The 13,494-nt window shown below is 44.2% G+C and overlaps 1 protein-coding gene across 1 annotated transcript in view; it reads right to left on the bottom strand.

The window, feature by feature from the left end:
- The window catches only part of BOLL (boule homolog, RNA binding protein), a 566,072-nt gene that overhangs the window by 246,534 nt on the left and 306,044 nt on the right, over window positions 1–13,494 (bottom strand). The window contains exon 8 of the mRNA XM_033945221.1: window positions 2,670–2,717. Within this exon, the coding sequence (XP_033801112.1) occupies window positions 2,670–2,717 (48 nt within the window). The remainder of the gene's footprint in view (window positions 1–2,669; window positions 2,718–13,494) is intronic.

Genomic DNA, 13,494 nt, shown 5'->3' with positions numbered 1-13,494 from the left:
AACCTCAAAGACGAGTGCTTCCTCGATTTAGAGACACGCTTCCTGGGAAGCCTCGAAACAACGGTTACCACTGAGGGCGCCATTGGAGTGGTTTGTGACTCCTGAATGGCTGGCTTTAATAGCTTACCTGAGGGAGACATTGTGGAGAGCGGCCCTTCCGGGGACGATTTTGCTGACTTCCCAGAGGATGAAGACTTCCCCATCGAGGGAGGCTTTAGCGAGGCTGAGGCTTTAAGGCCCATAGAAGACTTCTGCCCAGTTGAGGCCAAGGTTTTTGGAGGAAGATCCATAGCCCCGAAAATTTTTTCAATCTGAACTTGATGACGTTTAAGGGCTCGATTTTGAAGTGTTGAGTGCACGACTCCGGACGATGATCTAAACACTGAACACACCACTTACGTGGGTCAGTGAAAGAGATTGCATATTGACACAGGCTACACTTCTTGAACCCTGTAACTGGCCGGGACATGGAATGGAAAACGGCCGCGGCTAACTCGAAGCCTGCAAGCTGAGGCTGCGGAACAGGCCCTGCCGTGACACAGCCGAAAAAAAAAATTGAAAACTGTCTTTTTAATTTTACACGTGCACCGCAGCGACTGTGAGAAAAGAAGAAACAAACATGAGCTGCGGCGATGCGAAGGCACAGAACAAACTAATTCTCGCGCAGAGCGTCGAAACAAGGGCTTCTCAGCTCTGCGGAAAACTAAGAACTGAGGAGATGCGTGCCCTACGTTGGACAGGAAGGCACTTTCCAAAAGTTCTTCAAGCAAGTCTGCTTGTGAAGCTGTCCGCATCGGGGCTCTGTGGTTGACGTCACCCATATGTTGAGAATATGTAGCCTGCTTGTCCTGGGATAAAGGAGAGAAGAGGAGGCAAAAGGAGCCTGTTAAGTGACTAAATGTAACTCCTGCAAAGTCTCCAAATGAGATCAGGCAAAGCAGCAGACTAAAATAAACACAGAAATGTGGGATTGTCCCTAGGTTCTAACACCAGAGAAGGATCCGAAGATCTGGCATATTGTCCCAAGTCCTCTGCTACAGAAAGAGCATCCCTAGAAAACAAGGGGTTCACAAGCTGATCATCATCAACATAAGCATCACCCAAATCAGAGTTAGCTAACACAGGAACAGCGGCTGACTGAGAAGAGGATGTGCCTAAAGAGACAAAACTGCTGAGAGACATGTCTGAGGTGGACCAGGACTGCACAGGAGAAGCATGGCTATTCTGAAAGGATGCCATAAGAATTTCATAAATTCTGAGAAGGCCTCTAGACTGTGTGTGTATGTGGGGAGGTGGGGGGGTGAGTCACCCTCAGATGACTTGACCTTGCTTTTCTTGGGCTGCGGGGCATTTGCGTCCTTTTGTGTGGAACTTTCAGCCTTGTTGAGCCCCCCCCCCAAAAAATGGCTGTCCCAATGGGCTAGCCATCTATTTAGTCAACTGCTTAGACAGGGAAGAGGTTAAGCATGGCAATGCCGCTTTGCCTGGATGTGTCACATGGCATGGGGCACAAGATCATTCTGGAGGCGCTAAATTTGTGCAATTCTGGCATGGATATGAAGAATAAGAGCCCAATTCCAATAAAATTTGAGGCGTTTTGGAAGTGCAAGGAGCTTCTGAAAAAAAGATTGCAAAAAAAAACCCCAAGATAGCCACCGTTAAGAAATCCGCACCACAATCATGATATTTTCACCTTTAGCAAAGTACAAAAACAACAATTTTAGGATTTTTCAGGTAGGAGAATACAGGGGGACATGCAGAAACTTCTAAAACTGTGATATTCATAACCCCCCAGTCCACCTTACTCACTGTGACCTGTGCTGGAAATATGCTGCAGCCTGCCTCTGTTCTCTTACAATAGCTGGAATCAGAAAATCTCTGCTTCATGCTAGGAATGCTTCTTTGATGCTGATCTTCAGGCTGCCAGTCAGACATGGTGCCTGACCCATACCTCCTCCCCTGCTGACCAATGGACGTGCTAAAGAAAAGGGTGGAGGCGAAAATGCAGCTGGCGCCCCGTGAGACACCGCTGAGCCTTCAAAGGACGCCTAACAGCTTGCGCTCGAACACCTGCTAAACAGCTGAGGAAAAAGTGGGGCGGCCCTGAGCTTCAAAGGAACAAATACAGGCTGGTTAACAGGTACCACCAGGGATCGGCCTGTCAGCTGCAGTCCAGAGTGTGCATGTTCTCTATGCAGGCAGAGCTGAAGAAACGCTGCAAGAACAATGAAAACCCTGAAAAGGGACAAAAATCACCGAAGAAAATAAGAAAAAGGGAGAGCAGAACAGAAACACTCCTTCGGGCTTGTGTGTAGAAAGGAAAAACTACAGGTGGCAGTAGAGGAAGTACAGGAGGGTCAGAGAAAAATCCGGAGTGGATTCCTTCTGCAGATGGCTCACGGCCATTGGGATATAACTTACTTGTCTAGAGTGTCTCGCCTATTGCACTGGAAAATTTGTTATGGATGACATATTGGCTAGGTGATCATTAGTTTTTGTATCCTACATAAAATTGTTTGAGTGAATTGGTTGTTATTGTTCTTTTAGACATCATAAAGTAAATTATAAACAGAAACAATGATACAGTAAATTCAATCTATCATCTTCATGAAGGAGTGCATTAATGCCAACAATAACTACACATATTGCAGATCAGAAATAATTTTTACCTGTGGAACACCCCATTGCCACTGCCCTGGAAGACACTGTGTAGGGGCCTATGGTTAAAAAAAAGAAAAGGATCAGTTAAATCCATTTCCTTAATTAAAAAATAGCATAAAGAACATTTCAATAAAATTAAGAGAAATTGTTTCATTTTCTTTGTATACATATTTCTAATATAGATGCTGTTGTTGATAAAAATCATTAGATGACTATCACTGGTTGATATCAGACATGTTTCTTCTTGGACAGTGGTCTTAGATAATTTTTAAGCAAGGGCCGTTTTTGGATTCAAAAGGGCTGAGGACACCTGACAAATATCTTCCTACTAGGGGCCATGACATCAATAATGCTTCTCAACATTCATTCTTACCAAACTACCTGGCCTTGGTCATACATGCAGAATACAGATAAACCCTATCATAGGCAGTAGAACACTTTTTTGTTGGGGGAGTGCAAAACTCCATCCCCAACCCCATAACAACAGCACTAATTACACTTATACACCCATCTGGCATCTTTATCAATTGATGTGATAACTACAAATTAACACTAATTAAGACTTCCACTAGCAATTCTTATCAAATTACCTCTTCACCACCCTAACCACTGCTCACACCTGAAAATAATTAAATCAACAGCAAAGACATTGCATAATACCTTGAAACTAAGAGCTTAAACCATAGCATTGTTCCAATGATTCCATATATTTACACATTCCACCCATCTACCAATCAAATAAATAACAAAAACTCAAACTTGATCTTACTTTGAAGTAGGTTGGTTCCCACTGCTATAGATGGAGGTCCCCCATGCCAGTCTGGTTTCCAGGTTAGCCCTAATGAATATGCATGGAGCAGATTTGCATGCCTAGCACCTCCATTATATGCAGACCTGTCTCATGCATATTCATTAGGGCTATCCTGAAAACCCAACTGGTCTGGGAGTCCTCCAGGACAGGGTTGGGAACCACTGATCTATAGTACAGTTATCACCAGTCATACTATAACAGATAGCTGAGAAAGTCTTAAGTGTATTACAACAAGTGTATTAACTCAAACCTAGCCAGCACATTCCTTCATAATTAAACTGTCTTGATAACACCATGCCACAATCTATGCTCTCCTATCTCGTGCCAATTACTCTCTTTGCCAGCATGTATTCCTCCATCCCAGCCAGGGTAGATATGGTGACTTGAGTCACCTTTCCCGCAGCAAATCCTTAGAACATAGACCCCACTAATTTAGGCCTATCCCCCTCAACCACACCCAAAAAACTCAAAGCTGCACTTGCAAATGCAAGGAATATAAACAAAGACATTATACTAAATGCTCACCTTGCAGTCAATAACTGGGACATCTTCCTAATTACCAAAACCTGGCTTAAAGACAATGACAGAGCTTTGCCCACCTGAGTACCAAGCGCTAGCTTGCTCATGCACTGACACTAGAGGTGGAAGTGCAGCCACCATCATTAAGTCCAGCCTAAATCCAAGACTGATAGATACCATCACACTAGAGTGCCTCATCTTCATGGCGGTTCACAACAGAGATCTAACCTTCAACTTTATATAAAGAGAACTGTACTCTCCAATGGCCATCTTAGATGACCTGCTATCCATCCTTAGCAAACTGGTCATCACATACAACCGGGTCATCATACTTGGAGACTTCAACTTCGCAAGCTACCTAAATGAGACCAGATCCCCAGCAGACTTCATCACTTCACTATCAGACCTAGGCTTCCAACAAATGGTTCCCTCACCAATCCACTCTGTGGGCTACATTCTAGATCTAATCCTTATTCAAAAAGATACTTCGCTCACCACAGAACTCCTTGCTGCACCCCCAATCCAGTACCCTGGTCTAATTACCATTTGATCACATTCAAACCCAACAAAAGAAGAAATACAACAACAACGCTATCAACTTAGAGGATCTCTCCATAGGCCTTTCCAACCTAGTGGGCACATTAAAACCTAATTCTGAATCTGTTGACAAGACTGCCATGGATTGGCACACTGAGTTAAAAACCCTCTATAAAAGGCTAGCACCAGTCAAAGAGATCAAATACTATCCCTGCAAATACTCCTCCCCTTGGTTTACCGACAAGAACCAAGAAAAGAAAACTAAGGAAAGCAGAAAGTAAATGATATAAATCCAGACTTAACAATGGCAGGTCCAAATGGAAGGAACTGCATGACGAATATAAAAAAGTCAACCTAGAGGTTAAAAAGATATACTACTCCCAACAAGTATTAAAGACCCCCAATAGATCAAAAAACCTCTAAACTAACAAAAAAGATACATTGTAAGGAGACAACCAATGCCTTAACACAGAACTCGACAGTGAATCACTCTCACACTACGCTGACAAAGTAAACAAAATATGGTCTCACCTCGACTCAACTCCCCTTACATCTCAGAAAAGATAATTAAAACTACAACTGCGAACCTAATTCACTTAACTGTCTCCCACTATGACATCACCAGGATACTAGACACTATTTGCCTTTCCAGCTTCATCCTAGACCCCAATTTGCCACACCTCCTAGTGTCTGTGAAAGATGCCTTTGTAGACTCTATCTTCCCTCTCATCAACACCTCTCTACAAATAGGCTTAGTGCTCACAATCTGGATGTTAGCAGTCATCAGATCAATCTTGAAAAAACCCCACACTCGACCCTAACATGCCCAGGAACTTTAGACCTGCCTCCAACCTATCCTTCATTTCCAAGATCCTGGAAACAACAGTGCTAAACCAATTATACTCCTTCATCAACAAACAAGGAGCCCTATCCACCTTCTAATCAAGATTCATAAAATTCCACAGTACTGAAACTGTCCTTCTTGACATCATTAATGATTGCTGGAAACTCATGGATAAAGATAATGATATCCTTCTGGTGTTACTGTATTTTCAGCGCAGCGTTCAACACTATCGACCACTCTCTCCCTAATGCACAACTCTTTGAAATTGGAATCCAAGACATTGCATTACGATGGTTCACCTCCTTCCTGAATAATAAATCCCAAAGCTAACTGCTCAACACTACTCAAATGAAAGCGTTTCTTCCTCAGGATTGTCAGAACGCTCTGATTCAGCTTTGTCATCAAGTGGATCAGCTCCACTCCATATCGGCCAAGCAAATAATGGTTCCACTATACCCCCTATTATTCAATCTCTACAACAGATCAGTCCTAGACATAGCCCCCAAATACAGATTCACTCCTTCGTGGATGACATCCAATTATATCTACCACTAGGAGAAAAACGAGACTCCCAGGTCATGAAGCTCTTAAACCGCTTCTTGGAATTACAACTAAATGTCTCCAAAACAGAACTCCTTTGGATCTGCACAGAACACTGCAACCGTACCCGTCCATTCCTGCACTGGGACTCAACTACCATCACAGCAAAGGACCAAGCATGCAGCCTAGAAATACTCCTTGACTCCAACCTTTTGATTTCCAACCATATCTCTCAGGTGGTATCTTCCTCATTCTACTACCTGTGAAAACTCCAAAAAAAATAAGGAACTACTTTTCTGAGTCTGATTTCACTCAACTACTCTATGCCTTTGTCCTCTCATGTATCTCTCTTTCCTTCAAGCTCCATGCACCTAAGTACAACCATTCTCCCTTGCTCTTCCCTCCTCCTCCTGCAGCATATCTTACCCTCTCTTCCCACCACCCAACATGATCAGCATCTGTTTCCCTCCATTCCTAACCCCCCAGCCCGTGCAGCATCTGTCCTTTCCAACACCCCAGCCCATGCATGTCCTTCCCTGCCTTCTAACCCCCCCAGCCCAAGCAGCATCTGTCCTTCCCTGCCTTCCCAAGCCGAGAGAATCTATCCTCCTCTGCCTTCACAACTCCCTCCTAGCCCATGCAGCATCTGTCCTTCCCTGTCTTCACAACTCCCAGCTTGTGCAGTATATGTTCTTCCCTCTATTCCCAACCCCAACCCCAGCCCCCCTCAGCAGGATCCTGTAGCATGACCTTTCTCTCCAGCTTCCGACTTCCCCACTTCCCACCTCCCTGGCCGCTGTCATTTTAAATCTTTGGGCAGCTGGCAATGGCAACGAAGTAAACCTGTTGCTGTCGGCCTGAACCAGAAGCCTTAATACTGCAGCAACTTCCTGTTACCATGTAGGTGGGACATGCAAAAAGCAGTTATTTACTGTAACAGGTGTTATCCAGGGACAGCAGGTCAATATTCTCACAAGTGGGTGACGTCACCGATGGAGCCATGATGTAGACACTTTAAAAGTGCATCGTCACTTTAAGATTTCAGAAAGTTCATGATAGCTCGCACTGTGCAAGTGCGAGTGCCTTCCCACCCGATGTAGATGCGCAGCTCCCCAATTCAGTAAGACAGCTAAGAAGCCAATCAGGGAAGGTGGGTGGGTTGTGAGAATATCCGCCTGCTGTCCGTGGATAACACCTTTTATGGTAAGTAACTCTGCTTTATCCCAGGACAAGCAGGCAGCATATTCTCACATGTGGGGGACCTCCATGCTAACCAGAATGGGATGGTGGGAGTGTTGGCCTTTAGGAAAATAAATTTTGTAATACTGACTGGCCAAAGTGCCGTTCCTGTATGGAAAAAGATTCCAGACAGTAATGTGAGGAGAATGTAGGAACTGAGGACCAAGTAGCAGCTTTGAAGATTTTGTGAATAGGGATAGATCTAAGAAAAGCTACTGAAGCTGCATAGCTCTAACTTTATGGGTTGCGACATGACTTTCCAGTTGCAGTCCAGCTTGAGCATAACAGAACTATATATAGAAAGCCAACCAGTTGAAAATTGTTCTCTTGGAGATGGGATGCCCCAACTTGTTAGGATCATAGGAGATGAAAAGTTGGGGAGATGATTTATGCAGCTTGGTTCTGTTTAATAGGCCAAAGCTCGCTTGCAATTCAGAGTATGAAGAGATGCTTCTCCTGAGTGAGAATGAGGCTTAGGAAAAAATACTGGAAGCACAACCGATTGAGATGACATTCAGAGACAACTTTCTGCAGAAACTTTGGATGTATGCGAAGAACCACTCTGACATGGTGGAACACAGTGAATGGTGGGTCTGCCACCAGTGCTTGAAGTTCATTTACTCTTCTGGCAAAAGTAAGTGAAATGAGAAAAACAACCTTCCGGGTAAGATACTTGAGATGAGCCTTAAACATTGGCTCAAATGGAGGTTTCATCAATCTAGCAAGAACTACATTAAGGTTCCAGACTATTGGAGGAGGCTTGAGAGGTAGTTTCACATTGAAAAGTCCTTTCATAAATCTGGAGACTAAAGGATGAGCAGTGAGAGGTTTACCCTCCACTGGTTGGTGAAAAGCTGTAATAGTGCTGAGATTGACTCTAATAAATGTATACTTGAGTCCTGAATCAGACAAATGGAGAAGGTAATCCAGGACCGCTGAAACTGAAATGGCTTGTGGATCGTAGTGATGAAGAAGGACACCAGGAGGAAAAACGAGTCCACTTCAGCTGATAACATTGTTGAGTGGTTGGTTTCCTGGAGGCTTCTAGAATAAGTCTCACTGACCAAGAGAGGCGAAGTTCAGCTGCATTCAGCCTGAGAGATACCAAGCTGTCAGGCGTAGAGACTGAAAGTTGGGATGTAGAAGTGCACCCTGACTCTGTGTAAGAAGAGATGGAAATATCGACAGAGGTATTGGCTCCCTAGCACTGAGTTGAAGTAGAAGGGAGAACCAAGGCTGCCTGGGCCACCGAGGAGTTATGAGAATCATGGTGGCGGCCTCCTACTTGAATTGGACAAGAGTCTTTAGAATGAGAGGTATAGGTGGAAACGCATAGAGCTGAGTAAAGTCTGGGGCAACTTGTGGGAGATGCAAACAAGTCCACTTAAGGAGTGCCCCACTGAACAAAGATGGGATGGAGGGCTGCAGAGTTGAGCGTCCATTCGTGAGGTTGAAGAATTCTGTTGAGCTTGTCCGCCAAACAATTCTGTTCCTCCTGAATATAGGCTGCTCTCAGGTAAATGTTTCGAGCAGTCGCCCAAAGCCAAATCTTTTGAGCTTCCTAGCAAAGAAGGAGAGATGCTGTGACTCCTTGCTTGTTTATATAGTACATCGCTACTTGGTTGCCCTTGCGAAGCAAGAGGACTTGATTGTTTAAGAGATGTAGAAAAGCTTTAAGAGTATAATAAATCGCTCTGAGCTCCAGTAGATTGATATGAAACTTCTGTTCTGTGGTGGACCAATGACCTTGAGTCTGGAGACCATCCAGATGTGCCCCTCCAGGCGTAAGTTGACGCATCTGTGGTCAAAACGTTTTGATGAGAAGGCATGTGAAAAAGTAGACCTCTGGAGAGACTGGATGAAATCATCCAACACTGCAGCGACTGTCAAAGAGACGAGGTTAAAGAAATGTGTTGTGAGAGAGGATCTGTCGCTTGGGACCACTGTGAGGCAAGAGCCCATTGAGGTATTCTGAGATGGAGCCTCGCCAGAGGAGTCACGTGGACTGTAGATGCCATATAGCCCAGAAGGACCATCATTCGCCTGGCCGATATGGAGTAGAGCTGGTCCACTTGATGACAAAGCTGAATCAGAGTGTCCTGGCAAGCCCAAAGCACAAAATAACCAGAACATCGCTACATCTAAATGGTCACAAATATCCAATTGCTAAAACTATAAAAATACTGGGAATCACACTAGACACACACCTAACTATGGTAGAACACACGAATATAGTGGTGAAGAAGTGCTTTTGCACATTGTGGAAATTGAGGACCATTAAAAAATACTTTGACTCTACTTCTTTTAAATTACTGGTGCAAGCTTTGGTTCTATCAATACTGGACTACTGCAACATCATCTATCTGGATATCCCAAAGAAAAAGTACGAAAATTAAGAATAGTACAGAACAGGGCAGTTTGCTTGATATTCAGACTGAAGAAAAGTGATCACATTAGCTCTTTCTATAGACTATTACACTGATTGCCAATGGAGGCATGAATAATGTTCAAATTTGCATGTATTTGTTTCAAGCAGGCCTGGGGACTAGCGCCTTCCTATCTCCTACATTTCATACTATACAACCCCACATGGTTAACTAGAAACTGTAACACATTTGCATACCCAAGGATCACCGGCTGTAAATACAAATCCTTTTTGGACAGATCTTTCATGTTTCAAGCAAGCAAGCAAACAGCAGTCCTGGCTGGGTAACTACATCAATGGAGCCAGGCTGACCTATGGCGCCTTTCGGAAAGTAATTAAAACCGTACTGTTTGACCGATTGATCTCCTAACCAGAAGCCACACTAAATTTATATTTTTCTTCTGTCTATTCCTTGTGTAATATGTTATATCTTCACCATTTACTTTCTGTAATTCGCTGATTGTCCAGCCCTCTTCGATTTGAACCGCCTAGAAGTTATCTGACTATGGTGGTATAGAAGAATAAATTTATTATTATTATTATTATTTGAGTAGTGTTGAGAAGAACCCCAATGAACTGAAGCCTTTGATAAGGATGAAGCTGTGACTTGGGGAAGTTGATCTCAAATCCCAAGTTCTGGAGAAACGAAATAGTGTGATTTGTCACTAGAACAACATCCTTACAGGAAGGGTCTTTGATGAGCCAGTCGTCTAGATAGGGAAAGACCTGAAGACCCTCAAGGCTGCTGCCACCACAACCAGACACTTCGTGAACACTCTGGGAGAAGATGTCAGGCCAAATGGTAGGACTCTGTACTGATAGTGGTGAGAAGCCACTTGAAATCCGAGATATTTTCTGGAAGCCTGGTGAATTGGGATATAAGTGTAGGCTTCCTTTAGATCCAGAGAGCATAGCCAATCATTGTGAGCCAAGAGAGGGATATAGAGTGGTTAGAGATAATGTGCAGTTTTTCTCTGACCAGAAACTTGTTGAGGGCTCTGAGATCTAAGATTGGTCGCAGACCTCCCGTCTTCTTCGGCACTAGAAAATAGCGGGAGTAAAACCCTAGGCTTTGCTGATCTACTGAAACCTCTTTGATGGCATTGAGGAGAAGTACGGATTGAACCTCCTGAAGAAGAGAGGACTGGCGAGGGTTGAAAGCAGATTCTCTTGGAGGATGATATGGAGGAAGGGCAATGAAATGTAGAGTACCCTTCGCGAATGATCTGCAAGATCGGAGGCGATGAGCTCCCAATGATGGATAAAAAGTTGAAGGCATCCTCTGATTGGCTGAGGAAGAGGTTGAATCAAGGGGATTGAAACTATGATCTCCAGTAACATGTCAAAAATACTGAGTCGATTTGGCAGGAGCAGCAGACTGTGTCTTGGCAGGACGTTGCTACTTTTGTTTCTTTTGCTGAGGCCGTACTGGAAGAGGCTTTGGCTGAAGAATGCCTCTGATAAGACGAAGCAGGCCTAAAAGGTCTCGATGATGAAGGTTTTTTCTTTAATTTAACCAAGGTGTCCCATCAAGTCTCATGAGCTGAGAGTTTTCAGTTGCAGTATCCACCGAAACCCCAAAAAACTTGTCCCCCAAGCAAGGCACTTTGGCTAGTCTGTCCTGATGGTTTACATCCATGTCAGAGACTTTAAGCCATGCTAGCCTCCTCATGGCCACGGACATGGACGTGAATTCAGAGAAGTCATAAGCTGAACGTACCAGATACTTCTTCAATTGCAGAACAGTGCTCACTAGATGTTGAAAATCTTTCCACTTACAGGCAGGAATATATTTGTGATATGCAGGAAACTGCTTTATAAGATGTTTCAAGTAGCATGAGAAGTAGAAATTGTAGTTTATGGCTCTATTAGTCAACATGGAATTTTGATAGACTCATTGGCCAAAATTATCCATTGTATGGTCCTTCCTACTAGAGAATGACACGGTGTCAAAATTCATCACCGTTCCCGTCACCGCGGATAACCGCAGGAAACCATCTTCATCTCATTTTTTAAGGAGAGAGGGAAGAATCAGAGTATGAATGGCCACAACCACTGACCCGCAAGCTTTGCTTTGAAGAATGCTGGTGTAGAAGGATTGAGATTGAAATAGACGCTAGAAAATGACATGAGATTATTTCCCGCGGTTATCCGCGGGGACGGGAACGGTAATGAATTTTGTCACCGTGTCATTCTCTACTTCCTACCAAGAGGAACTGATGTATAAACTTTAGAATGTAGACTTTTTTTAAAGTAGACTCTACAACAAGGGATTTATGCGGGAGTTGAGGTTTATCAAATCCTGGGAGAGCCACCAGTACCGACAGTGGTGATTCTAGATTCTTGTATAAAGTCTCTCTTAAGATCCCATACAAAGGAAGTTTTAGCATGTCCTTTCGAGGATGATCGTAGTCTAAGGTTTTGAGATACTCCTCACTGTACTTAGAATCAGCCTCCAATTTCACTGAAAGATCCTTTCCCATTTGTTGTATAAATCTAGTGAAAGACAGCTTTTCAGTGGGAGAAGTAGCTCTAGCAGGAGAACGTCTCGGAGACTTCGATGCAGGAGAGTCATCAGCATTGGTAGTAGATGGAGATGGATCAGGGTCGGAGTCTTCCTGAAAGTCGGATTCTTGCAGCAGAGAAGGAGAACGGTGTTTTGACTGGTGCCAGTCTGGTGTCGGAGTCTCAGAATGTTTTCTCTTTCAAGACACCTTCCCAGACTTGATGGAGCTCCTGTCAGAGTGCCTTGAGGAGGACGTATGACAATGAGCAGATGGAGACTGATGCTTGGAAGATCGATGCTTCGGTGACGGACTGGGAGGGCTGGATCAATGTGTCGAGTCCCTGGACACACGGATGGAGCATCGATGGTGCCGGTGTTCTTGGCAATGTTAGGCTCAGGCTGGACCAGTACAGGAGGAGTCAGTGTTGGGAGCAGCAACTGAAACTGGTCCCTGAGCTCCTCTTGAAAAAGCTTCGAGCTTCTGCCTTAAAGTAAGCACCGGTACTTAGGACTTTATCACCGGTACCACAGGTGCTGTGACACGTTCTAGAGAGGATGACTCCGATGACAAAGCAGCCCTCAATAATGGTAGTGGTCGCTATAGGGACTTGTGTTTGGTTGGCATGAATTGGCTTGATGCCTTCATGACCAGCGTCCCTGATGGGGAAGGAGATGGCTTCTTAGCCGGCTTACCCGAGGGCGCAATGTGCTGCGATGCCAGTGTCCATGTGAGTGCCTCTAACGGTGCCAAAGTCTTCGATGCAGGTGACTTCGATGTAGACAGTGTAGTCGGTGCATCGCCTTCCATGGTGACACCAAAGAGTTTCTCCTGTTGAAGAATATGACGATTAATGGTACGTTTTTGTAAGGATGAGCAGCGTTTACAAATTTGAACATGGTATTTGGTATCCAAACACTGCAGGCACCAACTATGAGGGTCCGTTAAGGAAATAGTGTGACAACACCGACCATACTTTTTTAAACCCGTCAGCGGGCATGACATGGACGGGAACACCGCTTCAGCCAAATTAAACTCAATGGCTGAGACTGAAACAAAGGTCCCGCCGGGCCAAAACCTGCAGACAGCAGAAAAAGAAAAGATATCTTTTAAGAAAAAAAATTATTAATTTCTATAGAATGAAGAAAATATAGAAAAAGATAAGGCAAAAGAAATAACAGACGCGAGAGCGGGAAGGCAAGAAAAATTCAACAACCAATGAAACACGACTTCTTAGCTCTGCGGAAAACTAAGAACTGAGGAGCCGCGTTCCTACGTCAGGCGGGAAGGCTCTCACACATGTGGGGTGTGGGCTATCGTGAACTTTCTGAAATCTTAAAGTGGTGATGCACTTTTAAAGTGTCTGTACTGAGGCTCTGTCGGTGACATCACCCACATGTGAGAATATGCTGTC

The sequence above is a fragment of the Geotrypetes seraphini genome, chromosome 5 (genome assembly GCF_902459505.1).
Source record: "Geotrypetes seraphini chromosome 5, aGeoSer1.1, whole genome shotgun sequence".
Classification (NCBI taxonomy): domain Eukaryota; kingdom Metazoa; phylum Chordata; class Amphibia; order Gymnophiona; family Dermophiidae; genus Geotrypetes; species Geotrypetes seraphini.
Note: the sequence above shows the minus strand (reverse complement) of the source record. Positions and strands in the feature narration are given on the sequence as shown.